The 22,683-nt window shown below is 47.0% G+C and overlaps 1 protein-coding gene across 4 annotated transcripts in view; it reads right to left on the minus strand.

Moving 5' to 3' along the window:
* TBL3 (transducin beta like 3) overlaps nucleotides 1-22,683 on the minus strand; it is a 113,253-nt gene that overhangs the window by 15,781 nt on the left and 74,789 nt on the right. For all 4 annotated transcript variants that reach the window (XM_085886226.1, XM_085886234.1, XM_085886242.1 and 1 more), the window contains 4 exons: nucleotides 11,091-11,187; nucleotides 4,620-4,810; nucleotides 4,270-4,411; nucleotides 1,329-1,387 (listed from right to left, as the gene is read on the minus strand). In XM_085886226.1, the coding sequence (XP_085742352.1) occupies nucleotides 1,329-1,387; nucleotides 4,270-4,411; nucleotides 4,620-4,810; nucleotides 11,091-11,187 (489 nt within the window). The remainder of the gene's footprint in view (nucleotides 1-1,328; nucleotides 1,388-4,269; nucleotides 4,412-4,619; nucleotides 4,811-11,090; nucleotides 11,188-22,683) is intronic.

Raw genomic sequence — 22,683 nt, forward strand, 5'->3', positions numbered from 1 at the left:
GTATACCATCAGACTGTTAAACCCACTTCTTTCAAAGGGTACAATGAAATCATTACAGCGAATATAATGTTGCAGATGAGTACATTTAGATAAATCTTGTTATACTCAATACTATAAACTACTTTCCCAACAAGAAAATAGAATGGAAATAAAGTAACCAACTTTTTTATTACACAAATAACAACGACATTATATCATCTCAATTATATGTCAGTGATTTCATTGTCGATGAGAGAAACAAGTACTTAAGCCTGGAAGTATAATGGGGAACTACTCTTGTTCATGAAGGCAAAAATTCCACAACACCTGTGTCGGTGGCCAGGTAGAACAATCGATGGAATCAACAGAACATTTGAGGTGTGCTCACCACTGTGTATGGGAAGGAGAAGATGACATTTCTGGCGTTAACTCTTCACTGGAGCAAAAAAAAACAAACCATGAAGGGTTGATGCATTATTTGCTTTTATGTCAGGTCAATGCATGAAACGCCAGCTTATCCTTGCTTCCCACATACCTTGCTTGCGGTGAGTATACCACCTTGATCAGCGTTCTGTTAACTCCATCCATTCTTAAGCCTAAAAGCTTGCAAGATTCTCTGAAACTTTTTCAAAAACACCTTCATGTGTTTAGCCCACCTCAGACAATGAAGATTGTCAGTAACTTATTGTTGAACTCGATTTTCAGTTGCTGCCAAATACGCTTGTGGGTACCAATGTCAATCCTTAGAGAATAATTTCATTCCCCAATGAAGTACTATAGTCGTACTTTAGTATTTTGAATAATTCTGCAGTGGTATCTCTAAATGTTGTTTGAATGATCACATCTTATTGTTTTCAATAATTATTATCGGCAAATACATGCACTATTAAGTAGGTGTTTAGTAGTGAAAGCAAGTTGGAAAATTATTTTTGCATTCAAATGACTTGATTATTTTTCCAACTCAATTTTATTTGAAAATGCCCATTAACTCGTGCATCCAAACAATGTCGATGAGACAAACAAGTACTTAAACCAAAGAGTACAATGGAGGAACTACTCTTGTTCATGAACGCCAGTGCCAATGCTGAGGGAATGAATAACTTTTCAAACTTTGTTGATTTTCAAAGAACTAAAATAAACAAATAAATAAATAAATCTTCATTGTCAAGTTTGGTGTAAAAATACTGCATTATTAACATCCTACAATAAGAAGTAAAATGTGAACTCTGCCTAATATCTTCACCATTAATCATGCCAATTATCCACTTGAGATAGTCATGTAGCCAAACGAGTGCAGAATCCACTCCCTTACTGTCAACACAAACATGATCCATTTGCTTCGAATGTACCTTTGAACTGCTGGCAAACTCCATGCCTTTCCTGAAAACATCCAGAGCCATCACAATGTCTGAAACAGGCACAATGTACAACAATGCCGTTGAAAGCTATTTGGCTTCCAATCCCTTCATCAAGAAGACGTGACCAACTGGTTAACAAGCAAACAAAGTTTTCACTCATGCTGATATAATAACATCTGGGTTAATTCTCTGAAACCGAAAAAGAAGACAAGCATTATGCCATTACATTGACGTTTCAATAAACCACTCTTGTGGTCAAAAAAGTGCGGCAATCTTCATCTTGATGAAGCAGCAATTATATGGAAGAAAGGAAGGAAGAAGAACCAAATGAATTACAAGAGCATGCGAAAAGGCAACCATTTCAAATCGTGCACCTACGTGTGGGGGTGGGGGTGGGGGAAATAAATAAATGAATTACCACCATTAATATAAATGAACAAATGACCTCTGATAGTTCTTAGCGATACATTTTATCAGTCAATACATACAGTACATGACCGGTTCCAAAAATCAACACAACATTGTAAATTGAATGACTACATTTCAGCAATAAATAATTAAATAGGCAACTGGATTCTCTACGAGAAACCACAAAGTGAGAGAAGATAAAAGTTAGATAATAGATCATACAACAACAAAACAAAAGATGATACCCGATTTGAAACGCAGAGATGCCGGGCTATTGCCATGGCATTGAGAAGCAACCCTCAACTTTGTTGATCTTCAGGAACATCAGGATGACATTAGAATATAGAAAAAGAGCACTCAGTTAACAATAATGAGAACACTTTTACGGAATGAACGAGGTATATTCTCAAAGCTAAGATTTCAGCAGCCATGTAGTATGTTAAGAAATTCTGAAGAAGAAACCATGGCATGAAGCTCCTGAATGCAAAGAACCAATGGTGTTGTAAGATGTTGAAGATAGACTTATGGAATTGCAAGATCAGATTCCGATAGGTTAATTAGCTTGAAAAGTTTGTTTCACAAGCCCTGGCATATGTCAGAGACTCAGCAAAATAAGTGATCCATTTTTCTTTTCTTTACAAGATTGAGGCTCATGGAAGAGTGGGGTCACAGAGGGTATGAACTGATAATGGGCAACAATTGGAAATGATAATCTGGAGAATTAACGAATAGGAAGACAGGAGAGAAAGGAAGGGAGGAAACATAATAACCTGCAATGAAGAGGGTTTGGTTAAAAGGGTTAATGAGATTGTCAGTAGATATGGTGGATGGCATGAAACATGGTGGTGCACCAACTGTTTGAAGCACTGCAGGAAACCCTAATAGTTGGGCAATGTAAGCAGGATGCCAGACTGTCCAAGGAGGATGTAAGCAGGATGCCAGACTGTCCAAATGTCCAAGGAGATGGTCCTGACCTCTTTTTTGATATGTAGGGCCTCCAATCATTCCCAAGGGAAAAGCAGAAGCATGTCCAGAGTTGAATCACTGGGACAGAATTAAAATTGATGGTGAGTGATCAGGCTGTTTGTAAAAAGGAAAGACTTAACATCAGCAGCAATGATGCATTCCATGACTTTGCTTGAATTTAGAAGCAAGCTTTTTGCTGCCAACTTACAAAACATTCATCCACAGTCTGATGGAGTACTGCTCCCCCTGTGGGGTGGTGCTCCTGCCTCACACCTAGCTCGACTTCACGCTGTGGAAACCAAGGCTTTTAGGATGATTGGTATCTCCCACAATGAAGCTGAGTTTTTGGGTCTCTCACTCTCTCACCGCAGGCAGGTCCAGGTCTTCTTCCTGTCTGTGATTTCTCTCCCCTATAGTTCCGCAGGGTGTTCAAGGTCCACCAAAAACCCCCTTCTAGTGAAACTGCCAAAATCAAGAATCACTGCTCACCTTCACTCTTTCATTCCTCTTTTTCCCCCAACTCTAGAACAAACTCCCACAGTCTCTTCAATCCTACTCCTCCCCCCAGGTCTTCAAAACACCTGTTCACACCATCTCTTATCTTCCCCCATGGAAAACCTTGATCTTTACTACCCCTGTAAATCCAATCCAAACGCACCTCCTTCAAATTCCCTGTTTTCCTTCCTGAAAGTCCCTGTAGTACCATCTTGTTTACCCTGTGTACCCTGCCCCATCCCTCTCCCTTTCACATATATCCTATTGTCTCTATTCCCTACTATTTTGTGCTTCCCTCTCCTGCCTTGTTATACGTCTCTGTGTATTACCTCTTACACGAGCCTTGACTTGATATACAAAAAAAATGAAATAAAATAAAAAACCTCACTGGTCTGTCGTTCAAAGGATTGTACCTGTGGATCTGTGGATGGAAGTGATGTTTGCCAGTTTCTAGGCCAAGATAGTAGAATAAGCTGAATAGTGAGACCATAGTAAGAGTAGGAAAGCAGGATTTGATAACATGGGCACCTGGGCCAATTGCTAAAGCAGGGTTAAAGCTTGACATAATTTTATCTATCTCCTCGGGTGAGGACAAAGCCGCCTTTGTTCAACTGAAAAAAACAAAATTGTTTTCTTTCGGGATTGGGCTGTGGACAAAAAGAAAACTAGAAGATAATGCTGAGCTGTATGCAGAAAAAAAAATATGCAAAAGGTAGATCTCGATATTTGAAGCTATTTTGGCTGAACAAGATGTACTGCCAAGTATGTAACTGAGGTTTTAAAGCATGAATCCACACCCACACCAGAGCAAGGACTCCATTAAATCACGTCTTATTCAAACAAATTAATGAAGGCAAATATTTGGGGCAAGCAAATTTTCCGAGAGCCTTCCCGAAAGGATGAGTGAAAAAAAAAAGGTCAACGGCGATCTCTGCCAAATATCTTTCAAAACACAGTATTCTACGATGATAATTTGCAAGGACACCATCCAGAATCAGCACAAACACACAGCTGTACCCACAACCACAATTCTGAACTGCACCACAGGTAGCCTTCAACATACCAGAGTGGCCAGGAAGGATCTGGCAGTTTCCAGTGGCGATCTCGTACACCTTCAACTCCATGCTGTTTGTCGCAACGACAATATGGTCATCCCCATTACCAATAAACTTCACATCCAGCACATCGTCGCTGCAGCCCACGAACTACGCCAGACAAACAGAACACCACATGCTTTTCTGATAAAGCCAATATGAGGTTTTACATGATGTCAGTCAGTAGAAACAATTGCAATGGTATTTTGTGTGTTGGAGTCCTGTGCCGTGCAAGGAAAATAACATGACCAAACATAGCATATGCAACCACTGGTGCTACACACAACTTAAAAAGAGACCTAAATTTGTTTTTTTTCACCTGTCGAGTGGTGGTAAGAGTGTGAATGTCACGCAGGATTATGTTGTGACCAGCTGTGACGCTCATTATCTGGTCTTTTGTCGGCACAAGAGTAGCCTGCACTAAACCTCGCTCCTTGGCCTCTCCACCTTCAGGCATCGGTTCCTCAAATACGCAGGAAGATGAGCTCGCATCCCACACCTTTACCAGCCCTTCAGACGCCAAAGCACAACTTTCATTCAGACCGTCACAAATAACACAGTTGTGAAAGAAAAAAAAAATCCTGATGGTTATATGGGGGAATAAAGGAATATGTCCTCTGTCAAAATATGTCCATATTAGGTAAAGCAAGATGTACAAATGTGTTTAACATGCAACCAGAACGTTTTGTGTTATAAGGGTGTATATACAACGTTAGTAGACATGTGATGATGGCTCCCAGAGCTGAGGCCTTGGATAAGAATGTCTTTTCATGCAATATGCAATTAATCTGGCAAGTTTGAATTGTTTTGAAGTCTGAAGCAGCATTATAGTTGGAATGCTTATTATTTTTTTTTTAAACAACTAAAAACCCACCGTTACGTTTGATCTCAATTTGAGGTCACATGAAAAATTAAAGGTCCCTTGAGGGGGAGAGAGGGAGAGAGGGTAGGAGGAGGTGGGGTGTGAGGGGGGGGGAAGATTACTCTATTCCTCACTCTCCCTGCACTGCTCTCACTCCCCCACACCCCCAGGAATACCTCTGGCTTCGGCTTCCCCTCCACTCCCACCTCATGTTTATATGTGTACTGTACCGTCCACCGAACAGTGATGACTCCATCTACACCTCACTCTCCGAAAACATGGACCATCTTCTATCTTCTCATCCAAACTCTCTCTTCCTCTTATGTGGCGACTTCAATTGTCATCACGCCAGTTGGCTAGGTGTGGGTACCTCTCTCACCTGCCATGGGACATCAGCAAAAGCTTTCTGTGACTCATTGGGACTGACTCAATCGGTCAACTTCCCGACCCGGATCTCAACCAATGGTACTCCATCTCTTCTGGATCTGATTTTGACAAATTTCCCTGACAATATCTGCTGCTCTTCCTTCGCTCCAATTGGTTCTTCTGACCACGTCCTTGTTAAAGTGGACATCTCTCTGGCTGTTATCAGAGAACCACCTCACCGCCGTCGAGTCTGGCATTTCACTCAAGCCGACTGGCAGGGTCTCCGAGCAGCCATCAAACTTACAGACTGGTCTCCTATCACTACTTTCTCAAACATCAACTCATCCTGGGAATTCTTTCAAAGAAACTTGCTCTCCCTCATGCACAGATTTATCCCCTCTCGTGTTCAGTTGTCTTACCCTTCCTCCCGCCCTTGGTTTACTGAAGCTTGTGGCGAGGCAGTTGTCCTGAAACAACTTGCCTTTGCCTCATGGAAAGCAAACCCAACTGAGGGCAATCTCAGTTCTTTCCACAAAGCTCGGAACAAGTGTGTAGCTACCCTCAGGAGAGCCAGAAAACAACATCTTTCTCATCTCAAGTCTGAACTCTCAAACCTCTCTCCCTCCTCAAAATCCTGGTGGCGTTTAATCAAATCTGTTTCTGGTGTATGTTCCCCCTCCATCCCCTCCCTTACCTCAAATGGCCGCACTGCTGATTCCACACGTGATAAAGCTGAATGTCTAAACTCGGTGTTTGCAGCTAAATCTTGTGTCCCAAACCCATCACTATCTCTACCCACTTTACCCAGTCGCACCCAACTGTCCCTGGACTCTGTATCCTTTTCTCCTGACAAGGTGGAGAGCTTGCTTTCAAACCTCGAGTCAGATTCTGCAACCGGTCCAGACGGCATCAGCCCACGTGTCCTCAAAGCCTGCTCTTCTGCTCTTGCTCACCCTCTCTCTGTTCTATTCACCCTCTCATTTTCCCAAGGTCATCTGCCATCTGCTTGGAAATCTGCTAACATCACTGCCCTGCATAAAAAGGTGCAAAAACAGATCCCTGTAACTACAGACCAATCAGCCTTCTCCCAATCATCAGCAAGGTTATGGAATCCATCATCGCTTCAGACATGAAATCCTTCCTCTTCTCCAATGGCTTGATTTCCAATCATCAATTTGGTTTCAGACCAGGTCACTCTACCCTAGATATGCTGCTACTGCTCTCCCATCAATGGATGGAGGTCCTCAATGCCAGACAGGAAATCCGAGCCGTATCCCTGGACATATCACGTGCTTTTGACACAGTCTGGCACCCTGCCCTACTCACCAAACTCTCTTCCCATGGTATTCAAGGCCATCTCCACTCATGGCTCGCAGACTTCCTCTCCTGTCGCAGTCAACGTGTGGCCCTAAATGGAGTTCTTTCATCCCCTCTTCCTGTGCAGGCTGGAGTTCCTCAAGGTAGCGTTCTGGGCCCTGTTCTTTTCTGGTTTTCATCAATGATCTCTCGGACTCTCTGGAAAATCCTCTATTTCTCTTTGCCGATGACTCCACCCTCTGCCGTACCATCTGTCATCCCTCAGACCGGCAAGCAGCAGCTTCTTCGCTCACTGCAGATCTGGATAAAATCACAAACTGGTCCAACACGTGGAACATGTCTTTCAATCCAGACAAATCTCACACTCTCACTATGTCTCTTCGAAAGGACCGTTTACAAAACCCCCCATCCACTTTCTCAACAATCCTCTGGAAGAAGTCTTTTCTTTCAAGCTTCTGGGTCTCACTATCTGCCATGACCTTTCCTGGGAAAGTCACATTTCCAACCTTGCCTCAAAAGCCAGTCGCCGACTGGGAATCCTCCGTCGTGCAAAGTCCTTCCTCGGCCCTCTTGAGCTCCTGACCACTTACAAAGCTTTTGTCCGTAGCCTGATGGAGTACTGCTCTCCCCTCTGGGCTGGTGCTCCTGCCTCCCACCTTTCTCGACTTCACGCTGTCGAAACCAGGGCTTTTAAGATCATTGGCATCTCCCGCAATGAAGCTGAGTCTTTGGGCCTCTCACTCAATCACCGCAGGTTGGTCGGTGGTCTTTCTGTCTTCTACCGACTCCTCTCCAGCCTTGCCCCCTGCTCTCTCTGTGATTTGTCCCAACCACATTTCCACAGGGCGCTCAAGGTCCGCCAACAACCCCCTTCTGGTAAAACTACCAAAATCACGAATCACTGCTCATCTTCACTCTTTCATTCCTCTTTTTCCCGCCTTTGGAATAAACTTCCTCACTCTATTCTTTCCCATTCTTCCCTCCAGGCTTTCAAAACAGCTGTTCACCACCACCTCTTATCTTCCCCCATCCAAATCCTCGATCTTTTCTACCCCCGATAATCCACCCAAGCCCACTTCCTTCAATTCTCCTGCTTTCCTTCCTGAAAGTCCCTTTAATGTCCATCTTCCCCTCGCCATGTTCCCCGTCCCATCCCCATCCCTCCCCCTTCCACAGTTCACCTGTGTCTGTTCCCCAATGTTTTGTCCCTTCCACTCCCGCCCCTCTTGTCTCATGCCTCCTTGCTGTGAGTTGTGTGTTAGCTCTCATACGAGCCTCGACCAAGGTATACAAAAAAAAAAAAAAAAAAAAAAAAAAAAAGAGAAAAAAAAAAGAGGAAGATAAGAGACATCAGATGCTTATATTCTCGAGTTATGGTCTGCAAAATGATTTTCAAAGGGCACATGACCTTTGACTTGTTCAATCTAAAATTGAATCAGTTCATCCATCCATCCATTGAGACCATACTCTGTGCAGAGTGCGGGTGCTGCCAAAGCAGTCTTCTTGGCTATTGGGTACAATCCTGGACGGGTCGCCACTCCGACACAGGATACCAGCAAGCTGGCACTCATTTTGCCGACCTCGGAAGGATGACAGGCAGAGTTAACCCCACCTGGTATTTGAACTCAGGACCCTAGGATCCCAAGCTCACCACCCTAACCATAAACCAACACCAGGCATAATCAGTTCATCTGTTCATCATACTTGCTTAAGATCCAGGTTTCCTCACCGATTCCATGTGCCATAATCCATAATATATTTTTGTGTCAACATAGGGATTCCAAATGTTTTACAAACTCCATGCACGTTTTGGAGTGTAACTTCGTGATTTTTTTTCCCCCTTTCTCTCGACATCTACCCAGCCCTGCTAGGTTATACAAATTTATTCAGCAACCCATAGTTTGTTACCCCTTCCCAAACCTAGTCTCACTCTTCACCTTAACTCCTTTATTCCCCTGTTTTCCCATCCATGGAGCTGTCTCCTTGAGTCAAATCAGTCTTGCTCTTCCTATCCCCTACAATATGTTAAGGTGGCAAAGTAGCATAATATTATTATTTTGTCTTTCAATACGATCCATGCCTTTTTCTATTCTATCGGACTTTTCCACTGTATTAACAATCCCATCTGTTTGCATGCGCCTCACCTGACTAATCTACACATAGTGTTGTTTTTGTTTCCCTTTTAGTCATGCAGATAAGTTGGCTGTGTCCCTTGTCCGCCTGTTCCTCTCTGCTACATTGGCCTCTACTCTCTTTTGTAAAGACCTTCACTAGCTTTGACCTTTGTTAAACAAACAACAACAGGGTGTCAATAGGCAGGAAGGAAGCAGTTAAAAGTATATCTTCCTCTCTCTGGAAAAGTCTAGCACAATAATGAGCATATGTTCGGACAAAAGTAATGATAGGATTTTATGCCCGCTGATCCCATTAAATTTGAAGCATTGCTTAGCTAGCCTTAGTACGAGCCCAAAGTGCAATTTTTGTGAAGGATGAGACCTTTCAAGCCCAGCCAGCTTAACATCCCCTTTCAAGGACTGCACACACAACATGTTGCAACATCTAACAATAGCATCTTCAATCGGAATCAACAATGGGAAAACAATCCAGAAACTGAGACAAATATGCCAGCTTGCTGGGATTTTTAATTCATCAACCAACACGAAGATTCCAATACAACTCTTTTGGACGATCGTTTCAGCCTGAGCTATAATTAAAGATTGTGAGTCATTATGTACTAGCTTGAGCTGAAGTGGGAAGCATCCTCTGTGTGATATACTATAAATGGGTCAATTAAAAAAACAAAAAAGCAAGTGAAATCCTTCAATACAGTACGTGTGGTGAAGCAAATGAGTACACTAATGTTAAAATATGCAATTTATGCTTTTTCAGTTGAAAAACAATTGAAAAGCGTACTTAATATTTGAAATGTAAAAATTGTGTTATTGTAAGTAAATTTAAACTACTAATGCATGACGAAACACTTGTTTATGGCTAATATTAAAGAGAATGATGGCAAAAGAAGAACTTAGCTTTCTGCGTTCGGCGCGAAATGCCATGGTGGGCGGAAATGACGTCTTCCTTTCGTTCGTACATGAGAGGGGAGCGTTTCTTGGTTTTTTTCCGTCAAGCAATAAATTCAATGGTTTTCACATATATAACACATTAGTTTCATAAATTTCCATTGAAAAAAGGCAGTATTGTGTGAATCTAATGTGTAGTTCATGCGGCAACCGACAAATTATTATTATTATCTCTTCGGATGTTTCCGTCAGTTGTGGGTATTTCCGTCAATTGTTTCTGTCAGTTGTCGGCCCATGAATACTCGGGTATTTCCATCAATTGTCGCCATTTCCATCTAGGTTACGCACTGCCATCTACAGGACGGCTGTCATTGGCTGTCACTTGAGGCGCGTGGGGGGGACACCGGAGACATGGTAGACACCGGGGACATTTCAAACATGGTGCAATTGTATACCAGCGCACGTGCTGTAAAAATTGTAAGGACATGCCATATTCCACCCAGACAGCTACAAATGGTTCATGGTGATTTGAGTACTCATAGCACCAAGTCACTGTTTTGAAGGATACCGAGAGAACTGAAGGTAAGAATCTGCAAGACAGCAATCAGACTGGTGATGATGTACAGTCCAGAAACATGGGCTTAAAGAAACAGGGAAGAGGAGTTGCTGGAGAAGACAGAGATGAGAATGTTTCAAAGGTGTATTCGCAGAGCATCACCGAGAGAGTGGTTGAACGAGGAGATTAAGCAAAGGTGCCGGAGTTGTGTGCATCAGGTTTCGGTGGTTTTGGTGTGTGGTGACAATAAAGGACAAGGAATCAATCAAGAAAGTAAGGAATGAGTAGATTAGAGGGAAAATATCATGAGCAAGACAGATTACGGTGGAGGGATGTAGTGGAAAGAAATTTGAAGAACAAGGCAGGAAGAAGAAGAAGAACAAGGCAGGAAGAAGAAGAAGAAGGGAGAAGGGAGAAGGGAGAAGGGAGAAGGGAGAAGGGAGAAGAAGAAGATACAGAAGGCAGGGGAGAATGGAGAAGGTGGATCTGAGCAGCAGATCCCTTAACTCTTGGGATTAAGGCATAAAAAAGAACACCACTAAGTCATTGTTGGAAAAATAAAAAAAGCAGTTAAATGACAAATCTCTTTCAAAAATTACTGACATATCTTAAATGTGAGTTTCACCAGTGAAACTAAAACCCGCCAATAGATCATAAATAAAAACTCACCCTTACTGCCAACGGACAAGAAATGAAGACCAGCGCCTTTCACTCCTATGGCCGAAAAATCTTCATTTTGAGGTAAAATCACCACATCCTCGATGGACTGTGGGAGGGATAGTCAGTGAACAAGTACCTATGAAATGGCCATCAGCATTCTGTATGCAAGTGCTGCCTGACATCAATTCATTGCAAAACGACTTGGAAAGCAGATACAAACTAGAACGGCACTCTGTCAAGTGCATACCTCCACCTGGCAGAACAGTTTAAGTTTTGAGTCCCAATGAATAGCCGGATCTGGATCCGGACCTCCAAAATCCAATCGGCTTCTTGTTGTCACCGAACCAATTCATCCACCAAGCTTTGTCTGAATCCCACCACAACTTTTTTTTAACTATCATGCAATACAGTTTGTCGTATTTGGGCCCATCTCTCAATAGCAAGGAATCATTTGAAAAATAAAAAAAACTATAATTCTCATATCTGGATCCAGATCTTCACCAAAATTGAATCGACTCGTCGTGGTCATACACCTGAACTGTCCACAACTTTTTGAGATTTCGTGATACACAGTGTGCCGAATGAAAGTCTACACCCCCTTTTCAAATTTTTCACCTTTTATTGCCTGAAAGCCGAGAATTACATTGCATTGAATCAAACTTTTTCCACCTTTATTTACACATTGTAACACACAACTTCCAAAAGAAAAACAAATTCTAAAAACCTCAGAAAATTAATTTAAAATACCAAACTATAATATCCTGGTTGGATAAGTGTCCACCCTCCTTCAGCTAATACTTGGTGGAAGCATCTTTGCAGCAATTACAACTGAGTTGGTTGGGATAACTCTCTACCAACTTTGCACACCTTGTTTGGGCAATATCTGCCCAAACTTCTGGACAAAACTGTTCAAGCTCAGTCAAGTTGCATGGGGAGTATCGATTGCATTTAGGTCAGGGCTCTGACTGAGCCACTCAAGGACATTTATCTTTTTGTTCCTTAGCTACTCCAGTGTAGCTTTGGCTGTGTGCTTCGGGTCGTTCTAATGCTGAAAGGTGAACTTCCGTCCCAATTTCAGCTTTCTTGCAAAGGGCAGCAGGTTTTCCTCCAGGATTTTTCTGTATATTTCTCCATCCATTTTCCCTTCTGTGCTGGCAAGTGCCCCAGTCCCTGTTGATAAGAAACATCCCCATAACTTGATGCTGCCACCACCATGCTTCACAGTAGGGATGGTGTTCTTTGGGTGATGTGCTGTGTTGGGTTTGCACCAAACGTGACGTTTTACATTTAGGCAAAAAAGTTCCATCTTGGTTTCGTCAGTCCACAAAAAGTTTTGCGACACGGCTTCAGAAGCTCGTGTTTTTTTTTTCCCCCGTACCTCAAATGGGACTCAAGGTGGGCTTTTTTGAGTAATGACTTCCTTCTTGCCACCCTACCATACAGGCCAAACTTGTGGAGTGCTTGGGATATTGTTTTTTGTTTATTTATGTTAATTTATATATTGTGACTTTAACCCCGTGCAAAGGGTAACCCACAGCTCGTTTTGGAGCATTTATCTTAAGCCAGAGGCTTAATCCTCTGTGTCAAAGCCACTGCGAGAATGACAGCATTGGTATCAACTGTGCGGATGGTGACCTTGTTCTTCCCCTGGCGTACAACGTGTGGCAGTAGATTGGGTGTCTGCCTCCTCATGTGAGCACAGAGCAAGGCTGTTGAGGTCTGACTGAGCTCGAGAGGCAAGGATGTCTTTTCCTTTGGTTGTGTAGATTTCTGTCACCTTCGATGGGCATACATGCAACTTCATGTGGCAGGAAAACAGAATTGTTCTGTTATATTTTCAACACATCAGGAAAATCCTTCCAGTAATTTGGCATCATGGAAGATTGCACGACATGCCTCCGCACCCCTTTGCCCCTCGTCTGCTTTTCAAGCTGCCCGTGTCTGCATACTCTTGGAAGGTCTTAGCTGTGCCAGGACTCAGCATCTGGACGACAGCTGCACCATCAAGAATTGTAGGATCCACAAACGGCCGGGTTGAGGGTGCCGTCTCGTCTGTTTCTATGCAATGTAGTAGACCTGCCTTTGTCCCAAGCAGCAGTTTTCCACCAACTGACAAAGCTGGTGGGGCTGCCTGGTTTTCATGCGAAAATAATTTGTACATGTCCCCATCGCATATCTGGTCGGAGACGTACAACTGAGAGAAGATATTGCAATCACTCTTCAGAGCTGCAAGTTGAACCTTATACTTTGAAGGTGCTTTTATGAGTGGGCAGCTGCACAGTGGCAGCTTATACTTTGGTATGGTTATTGTGATTGGTGTTGCACACTGCTCCAGCCTCTCTTTCACAAACTTCTCGTACTGCTCCTGTCCAAGGTGTTCCACCTTTCTCACGGCTATGAACGAATGGGTGTGCACAGTGGAAGCACCAGATTGCTGCTCTGATGCTGATCTCCACTGTACTTGTATTTCAAAGATTTTGTTACTATATATATATATATATATATATATATATATATATATATATATATATATATATATATATATATATATATATATATATATATATATATATATATATATATATTGTTGCGGTTGAGGAAATTCACAAACCACCATTCAGGTCCTGTAGGTGAGATATCTCTGTAAGTACATGTGTAGTTAGGCCCAAACCCGTTGTTTAGAAGGAATAAATGTGATTCATTCGGGCTGCGACCCTGTGAGATAGTCGTTTTTCTGTTCTATCTTTATTTTGAACCAACCACGTCTCAACCGCCATCACACAACAACAATGCCAACAGCCACGACCTTTACCTTCACAACTCGCTCCCGCAAACATCGCATCACCGCCATTCCAAACGTCGCCATGGCCATAAACCACCACAATAAACCCTCCACCACCTTCACCTCTCCTCCTTCTACCGCCATTCCCGCACCACTTGTGAGCACCGAGCGTCAGGCTGTCCTGGCCTCGTACGGGACGTGCGCCGAACCGCGAGTGCAAAATGCAACCTTTCCGAGGAGAATTCGGATCGGGAATGATACACGCCCACTTCTGATCCGTCCAATCAGCAAGCGAGGGGCGGTTTGGCCCCGCCTGCAGGTGCGTCGGAGTGGAATCGGGATATGCAAATTTGAGGATCAGGGGAGACTCACGCCCCTTTTTCTCCGTCCAATGGGCGAGCGTGGCTCCACCCCCGAGCTCGTTCTGATCCAGAAATTTGCATATGGGTTCTCCTGCCGGCCTATAAAGCGCGGGGCGAATTTGGCAGTCAGCTCGGAAGAGTCAGTCTGGAGAGGTCGGAGAGCCGAGTGGAGCTCGCAGTCTGTCGGGGTTCGGAGTCTGTCGGGGAGCTGCAGAGAGAGGAAGCCTGGAGCACGGTCGAGTCGGTTTGAGCACAGAGTCGGCCTTGGAGGAGCGGGGAGTGAGTCGGGAGGCGAGGGTGTACAGGTGGTTTGCTGCAGTCGGTTGAGGAGAATTGGGGAAGAGATCGAATGGCTCGGGTCCGAGGCAAGGAAGACGGCGGTCGGCGACGAGCCCGCAGTGGAGTCGCTCGTCACGGGACCCAAGCAAGCCAGCTATCCTCTTTCCCCAGAGCATCAACAATTCCCCCCTTTTTTTTCCCCCCGCGCTGAGATAGTGCGAAAAGGGCGCCCCGTTCCCACCCCACTCTAAGCAGTGCCAACGAAACCCGCGAAGGAGCGCGGATTAGGGGCGCCGCCGCGCCGCCACATTTGCGGCTCATCACAAGACACGGGTAGGATCCACCCGGTCTCGCGGACCTGACCGCTCTTTCAGGTCCCGCGCAAATATTGGCCCACAGGCGCCGTCTGCCCCCTTGTCTTTGAGGGTGGCCCTTTTCTTTTGCTTTTGAGTAAATGTGTTGTTGGCGCCGTCCGTAAAGTAAAACTGTGTAAGCGTTGCAGTGTGCTCGCGTAGTCGGAAGTAGATCTGCATTGTTGTGTTTCTTTTGTAGCATTTGCTGTAGGTGCATAATTGTTGTAATTGTATATGTGTGCTCTCCGTGTGCCGCAGAATAAATGTGCATCATGTTGAACTGTTTTCCCGTTTCCCTTCGTCTTTTCTTGAATTGAATCTCCATCTTGCTTCACGTAAAGGGTTGGTAGTGGGCTTAATACGCCCGATAATTAATCGGAACCGTCGAGGCCGACGATAACACCGCTCGGTTATCCCCGAGCCCGTGTCCGGAGTCGACCTACGGCGAGGTGCGATCACCCGGTCTACCCTCCGCGTGGGTACTTAGGTAGGTCGAATTTGGCGAACAACCCTATCCCACATGGGGGGCCGATTGGCACGATCGTGGGGAGGCCGAAAGGCCCACCCGTGACTAGCTCCCGGCGTTAGTCCGAGAGGGTCACGACAGAATTGTCTGTCCGGTGGGCGACGTGCCGCGATTCGAGTTACGTGGCCGTTCGCACGCCGGCGGGCGCGAATTCGCAACACTAGTGTCAGGTCGTGGGACACAAACCCATCCCCCTCCTCGCGGCACTGGTGTCGGAGAGCGGGAAAACGGGCTCTCCTGTCTCCAGCTAAATTCACGGGAATCGGTCCAGGGGTGAGAGGAGCGACCCCCGATTCCCTCCAAATTACGAGCGAGTTAAATTAACCCCTTACGAGAAATAAGATGGAGTCTCAAGGCGAGCGGGAGCCAGTGGTATTAGAAATGGATTTAGAATGTGTAGAATCCATGGTCCAGGATGAAATCCCCGTGCAGGAAATGTTGGTTGTGCAGGAACACGAACTCCCCCAACTGAACCCAGAGCCCGAAATAGGTGCGGCGGCGGCCGCAGTCTATGACACCCCCCCCCCACCTAGCCTCCGTCAAAGTCCTCCCCCAGTCCCCGGCGGACCTGCGCCTGAGGGCGAAGCGATTGCCGCAGACCCACTTAACGTGGGCCAGGTAAACATGATTTTGCAGGCAATAAGCAGAATTATGCAACAAATGAACGAAAAGATGGATACAAACACAAACGAAATGAAGGCGAATTTGAAGGAAGAAATGAAAGAACTGCGGGGTGAGACGCAGAACATGGGCCCAAGCCTGCAGGCGGGCCTGAAGGCGACAACGGTGGAGATTAAAATGGCGACGCCACGTGTGGGAGCGAACGAGCTGGATGGGAGTGCAACGGCTGTTAGGCCCGCAGCGGAGGCGGGTGAGGGCAAGATAATTCGGGGGACGTGTTGGGCGAGAAGCGTGACGGTGCATAATGCGTGACGGTGACGTGACCGAGAGGGAAAAACTAATTGGGGTGACGGAGACGTGCACGCGGGAGATAAGAGACGAGGTGAAAGGAATTGGGAGAGAGAGAGAAAAGAACAATTAAGACTGAAAGCAAGGATGAGGTACGCGGAGATTGTGAAAGAGCAAGGAGTGAAACAGAGGGAAGGACGGGAGCGACTTAAGGAGAAAGCAAGGTTGACCTACGTAAAGATAAGGGAAAGACGCCAGAAATGTGCAGAGACACAGGAGATGGGAACGATAGAGGGAAGACTACAAGATGAAGACGGGGTTAGAGACGCACACACACACGGAGGTAGTGGAGGATAATGGGGGTGAGATGGCGGACTGGGTTGAGACCCGGTGCGAGCAGTTGGATAGCCTCCTCCAGGAACGGAGGGAGCTGCTATGCTCCCTTGAAGCGAGTCACGACCAGGTGGGTTCGGTCGTGCTTTGCGAGGTCGAGGGGACGAGTGCTGTGGACGGGTGCACGGAGAGCTTGGGGGGTATAGAGGCCCCGGAGCCCCTTGTGGGGACACGAATCCCCAGTGTGGTTGTCTCGGTGTGTGTGGTGTCGAGGTGTGTGTTCACGAGTGTGGCGAAATGTGTGCTGCAACGCACGCATAGCGCGGGTGCAAGGGCGTGTGTGAAAGCGACCGGGTGGGTGACAAAGACCCCGTGTGTGGATGAGACCCCAGGTGTGAGTGCGACCCCGTGTGTGAGTGGTGTGGTGGCAAGTGTGCCGAAGGGCGTGCTCCCCAGCACGCCGTGTGTGGATGAGACACCGCGGGCGAGTGCCCCCGCGTGTGTGAGTGGTATGGGTTGTGTGAGGGAAATGGCATGAGTGAGTGAGCGGCCGAGTGTGAGAGAGACAGCGTGTGTAAGGGAGATGTCGGTGGGAATGCGGGAGCACGCAGCGCGTCTCCCGGTGTGAATGTAATGGAATGGTGTGTGAGCGTCGTAACACGCAGGTGCGCGTGGGTGGAATGGCGACGACGACGGCGACAGAGGGACAAAAGCCGAGTAGCGGCTGTAGATGTTTTGAGCACCGCGCCGGGTTCACCCAGCAGCGAGCGCAAGGTCCGTGCTGTGCAACGCACAAGGCCCCCACGTGCTCGCTTGCGGGAGTGAAGTCCCGGTCCGGAAACGAGCGCGGTGAATGTTGCCGATCCCGCGACGGACAAAGTTTAGGCAGGATTACGGATTTGGACCGGAGGGGTTCTCCACGCGGGCATGTGTGTTAAGCTCCAACGGGCAGAGCACATGTGTTCGCATGGGGAACCCCTCGAGACGTGAGGCTTGTGTTTATTTTTTTATGCGCCGGGTGACGTCATGGCTGCGTGTATGGTTGGAATCCGGCAGGAGGGTGAATCCCTGCCGGATGGTACCGTCCAAGTGGGACGAGGGACGCGAACAGCTGCCATGACGTCACGCCAAAGGTGCGCGGCTGTGAATTGCCGCGCTGGTGCGTAGGTTGTGTTTCCGCGCTGGTGCTGCGCGATGAAAAAAAAAAACCAAAAAAAAACAGCAAGCCTCGCTTTCGGGTGAACAGGATTCCCGGGCAAGGGGTGGAAGACCCCCTTGCCTGGGCACAAGATGGAACTAGCTAGGGGGAAGGGTTAGCTTAGTTAAGACCGACTTCATGGGGCAGGGGTAAGTCCTCATTGAGTCCGTGGAATGGATTAGTTAGAGGGATTGTAGTCAGATTTAGGATTGGGAAATGATTTATAGAGGTTTGAGGACAGTGACAGGCAGTGAATGTGAAGACGGGACGTAGTTTAGCTACGTAGTGTTAAATGGAACGTGCTATAGTTTAAGGGACGACGTGGGAGCACGAGTTAGTTAGGGGATGTAGTTAGAAGGATGGCAGAGTTCAGCGGTGTGTGTGTTGAAGAATTGTGAGGTGAGTACATGATGAGTGAGTGAGGCCAGCGGGTCTGTGTGAATGGAGCGAATGTGGAATGCATGGTGCGATGAGCGATTGGGGGGGAGGAGTGACTCCCGCCCAAGGGACCCCGGGGTCAGTGTAGAGTAAGTTAGCTGGGTTCGTTAAATTGACAAAATGGAAGTCGTTTTGCTGTTGGTGGGAGTGTAGGCTCGAAACCTGTTTGGAGGGGTGTAGGAGCCCTGTTGACGGGCTGGGAACGTGGCTGCGAAAGGTGAGTATCGCTGAGTGGGTACCCCGGGCACCAGGCTAGTTGGCCTTAGTAGGCCAAGGGCCCATGGGGGGCCGGGATAGCGTAGTGGGCACGGGTGCGCCCGCTTGGTGCGGGGGCCCGGGGCGCCATTAGCCGCGTGGGCAGTGTTGTAGGCACGGGTGACCCTCGGAAAGGGGCCCGGGAAGCCAGCCTGCCACGTGTATTTCAGGGGAGGTGCCATGGGGGGCACTCCCCGGTGTTTAGGGAGCTGGTAGGCTTGGAGGCAGTGTAGTGCCCGGGGATGCCATCGTAGGGGAATCGGCAGAGGGTCGTGCCTGCCAAGGGGAGCCACGCGTCCCAGCCATGAGACCGTGTGAGGGCACGGAGAGAAAATTGGGGGGCGAGGCCCGAAATTTGAGAGGACACCAACACAGGCGACGGGAATCTGGGTTGTTAGAACCAATAGTTTAAGCGAGAGGCACTTGTTGAAAGCCCCGGGGTAGTTTAAAGGTTAATGGTTAGGGTAGATTTGGAAGTGTACCCCTCCACACCATCTATCCCTTCGCTCTCGTTGTGGGCCGCTGGACCCACTTTGGGTTAGATCGCTGAAGTCTGGGGAGGCCATCCTGAGGCTTCGTTGGGCCTCGACACAGGATGCCAGCTCACCCTCATTCCCCTCCGGGAAGGGAACGTAAGGGTTGGGAGTAGGCTAGGTGACGAGATAGGTTAGCCGAACAGAGACAGTAAAGGGGGTTAGGGGACGAATTATATTGGGAGGTATAGGAATAAAAATAAATAAAACCCAAAAAATTAGTTGGGGCTAAATTGGGTTTGACAAATTAAGGGGGTGGGTAGGGACAGTGACAGGCAAAGGCGATAGGTTGGGAGGGAGACCGTAGGGTAGTTCCGAGCCCGCCTTCCGAGTGGCCAGCACCACTGCACTCCCTCCACCAACCTGCACTGCAAGGCAAAGGCCGGCCAACTTCATCGGCAGCTGTGTTTTGCTGCGAGGCCTGTACTGGCCAGATCGTCTGCAGCTGTTTACTTCAAGGCCTGTACCGGCCAGATCGTCTGCGGGCTGTGTTTGCCTGCAGCGGCCCTGTTCTGCAGGCTGTGGTGTGCCTGCTCGCCCTTGCCATGCCATGCCCACTGCCCATGTTCACCAGCCCCATTCAATTTTGCTTTGCCCCTCTTTGTTCATTGCCATGTGCGCCAGGATCAGAAAGCAACAGTTTGCAAGCTGCAAGAACTGCCCTGATGGCAGCTACAACACGGGCCTGCAGTGGCGGCCCGTGCACCGTGTTTGCATCCATCCATTAATCCATCCATCCATCCATCCGTTGTGCTCATTGCGTGTGCCACTTGAGCTGGCACGGAGACTGAGTTTGTGCAGCCCATGCACCGTTTTGTTGCTTGCGTCAGTGCCCGTTCAGTGTTCTGCAGGGACTGCCTAGCGGGCAGCCGCACTAGGAGACTGCGTTTGTGTAGCCCATGCACCGTTGTGGTTCACTGCGTTCAGTTCAAAAGGGAAGGCCTTGGACTGCGTGTGAGCAGCAGGCCACGTTCCCTGTCACCTGCATTGTTTGAGCCAGAGACTGCATGCGAGCAGCCTGACTCACTGCTAACTGCTTCTTTTTGCAGAGTCCATTGATCCTGGGCCATGGTTTAGTGTAAAATTTGTAAGTTAAGGTTAAGATGTACTGTAAATATGAGTGCGCCCCCGGCATGTCTGTCTTAGCGCCGGTAATTTTATTTAAGTCGTCCGTGTGAGTGGTTTGTTTAAGTAGTTACTCAGCCCTCAGGTTATTTATTTTGGGGACACGAATACCTTGAATGTCGCACTCAGGGATCCGAAGGTAAAATGTACTAGGGGAGAACTACACATGATGGCACATGAAAATTTGACGACTTGGGACGAGTCTGTAAAAAGGGGAGGGGGTAGTGTTGTGGTTGAGGAAATTCGCAAACCACCATTCAGGTCCCGTAGGTGAGATATCTCTGTAAGTACATGTGAAGTTAGCCCCAAACCCGTTGTTTTGAGGGAATAAATGTGATTCATTCAGGCTGCGACCCTTTGAGATAGTCGTTTTTCTGTTCTATCTTTATTTTGAACCAACCACGTCTCAACCGCCATCACACAACAACCACCAACCGCAATGCCGCTTCACAACAACAACAACGCCAACAGCCACGACCTTTACCTTCACAAAGAAATTTGCATATGGGTTCTCCTGCCGGCCTATAAAGCAAGGGACGAATTTGGCAGTCAGCTCGGAAGAGTCAGTCTGGAGAGGTCAGAGAGCCGAGTGGAGCTCGCAGTCTGTCGGGGTTCGGAGTCTGTCGGGGAGCTGCAGAGAGAGGAAGCCTGGAGCGCGGTCGAGTGGGTTTGAGCGCAGAGTCGGCCTTGGAGGAGCGGGGAGTGAGTCGGGAGGCTAGGGCGTACAGGTGGTTTTCTGCAGTCGGCTGAGGAGAATTGGGGAAGAGATCGAATAGCTCGGGTCCGAGGCAAGGAAGACGGCGGTCGGCGACGAGCTCGCAGTGGAGTCGCTCATCGCAGGACCCAAGCAAGCCAGCTATCCTTCTTCCCCAGATCATCAACAATTCCCCCCTTTTTTTCCCCCCCACGCTGAGATAGTGCGAAAAGGGGGCCCCGTTCCCACCCCACTCTAAGCAGTGCCAACGAAACCCGCGAAGGAGCGCGGAGTCGGGGCGCCGCCGCGCCGCCACATTTGCGGCTCATCACAAGACACGGGTAGGATCCACCCGGTCTCGCGGACCTGACCGCTCTTTCAGGTCCCGCGCAAATATTGGCCCACAGGCCCCTTCTGCCCCCTTGTCTTTGAGGGTGGCTCTTTTCTTTTGCTTTTGAGTAAATGTGTTGTTGGCGCCGTCTGTAAAGTAAAACTGTGTAAGCGTTGCCGTGTGCTCGCGTAGTCGGTAGTAGATCTGCATTGTTGTGTTTCTTTTGTAGCATTTGCTGTAGGTGCATAATTGTTGTAATTGTATATGTGTGCTCTCCGTGTGCCGCGGAATAAATGTGCATCATGTTGAACTGTTTTCCCGTTTCGCTTCGTCTTTTCTTGAATTGAATCTCCATCTTGCTTCACGTAAAGGGTTGGTAGTGGGCTTAATACGCCCGATAATTAATCGGAACCGTCGAGGCCGACGATAACACCGCTCGGTTATCCCGCGAGTACGGAACGGGTCGCTTAAGTGGCCCGTGTCCGGAGTCGACCTACGGCGAGGTGCGATCGCCCGGTCTACCCTCCGCGTGGGTACTTAGGTAGGTCGAATTTGGCGAACAACCCTATCCCACGCGGGGGGCCGATTGGCACGATCGTGGTGAGGCTGAAAGGCCCACCCGTGACTAGCTCCCGGCGTTAGTCTGAGAGGGTCACGACAGAATTGTCCGTCCGGTGGGCGACGTGCCGCGATTCGAGTTACGTGGCCGTTCGCACGCCGGCGGGCGCGAATTCGCAACAATATTATATATATATATATATATATATATATATATATATATATATATATATATATATATATATATATATATATATATATATATATATACATACATACATACACACACATATACATATATATATATATATATATATATATATATATATATATATATATATACATACATACATACATACATATACATATTATATATATATATATATATATATATATATATACACATTAAGCCTGGTGTTGCCGTAGTGGTAAGGGTAGCAGCTTGGGATCCAAAAGGTCCCGAGTTCAAGCCCCGTTGGCCGCTTGAATTAATACACACCAGGGGGTTGACTCAGCCTGTCATCCTTCCGAGGTCGGCAAAATGAGCACCAGTGTTCTGGTCCCGGTGTATGCCCCGGTTAGTATAGGTGTACTATATCCCTGTGTGTCGTAAGAGGTGACCAGGGTTGCATCAGGAAGGGCATCCGGCGTAAAAACTAAGCCAAATCACTATGCGGATCATACGGATGATCCGCTGTGGCGACCCCTAACGGGAGCAGCCGAAAGAAGAAGATATATCTATACACATATATATTTTAAAATAGATAATTATAATTTGATAATTCGGATGATAGATAATTAAAATAGAAATAAAATTTTATATATATATATATATATATATATATATATATATATATATATATATATATATATATATATATATATATATATATATATATATATATATATATACAGCTCTGGAAAAA

This window comes from Eptatretus burgeri, chromosome 1, assembly GCF_056783735.1.
Source record: "Eptatretus burgeri isolate ZD-2024b chromosome 1, Ebu_testis_v1, whole genome shotgun sequence".
NCBI classification, from domain to species: Eukaryota; Metazoa; Chordata; class Myxini; order Myxiniformes; family Myxinidae; genus Eptatretus; species Eptatretus burgeri.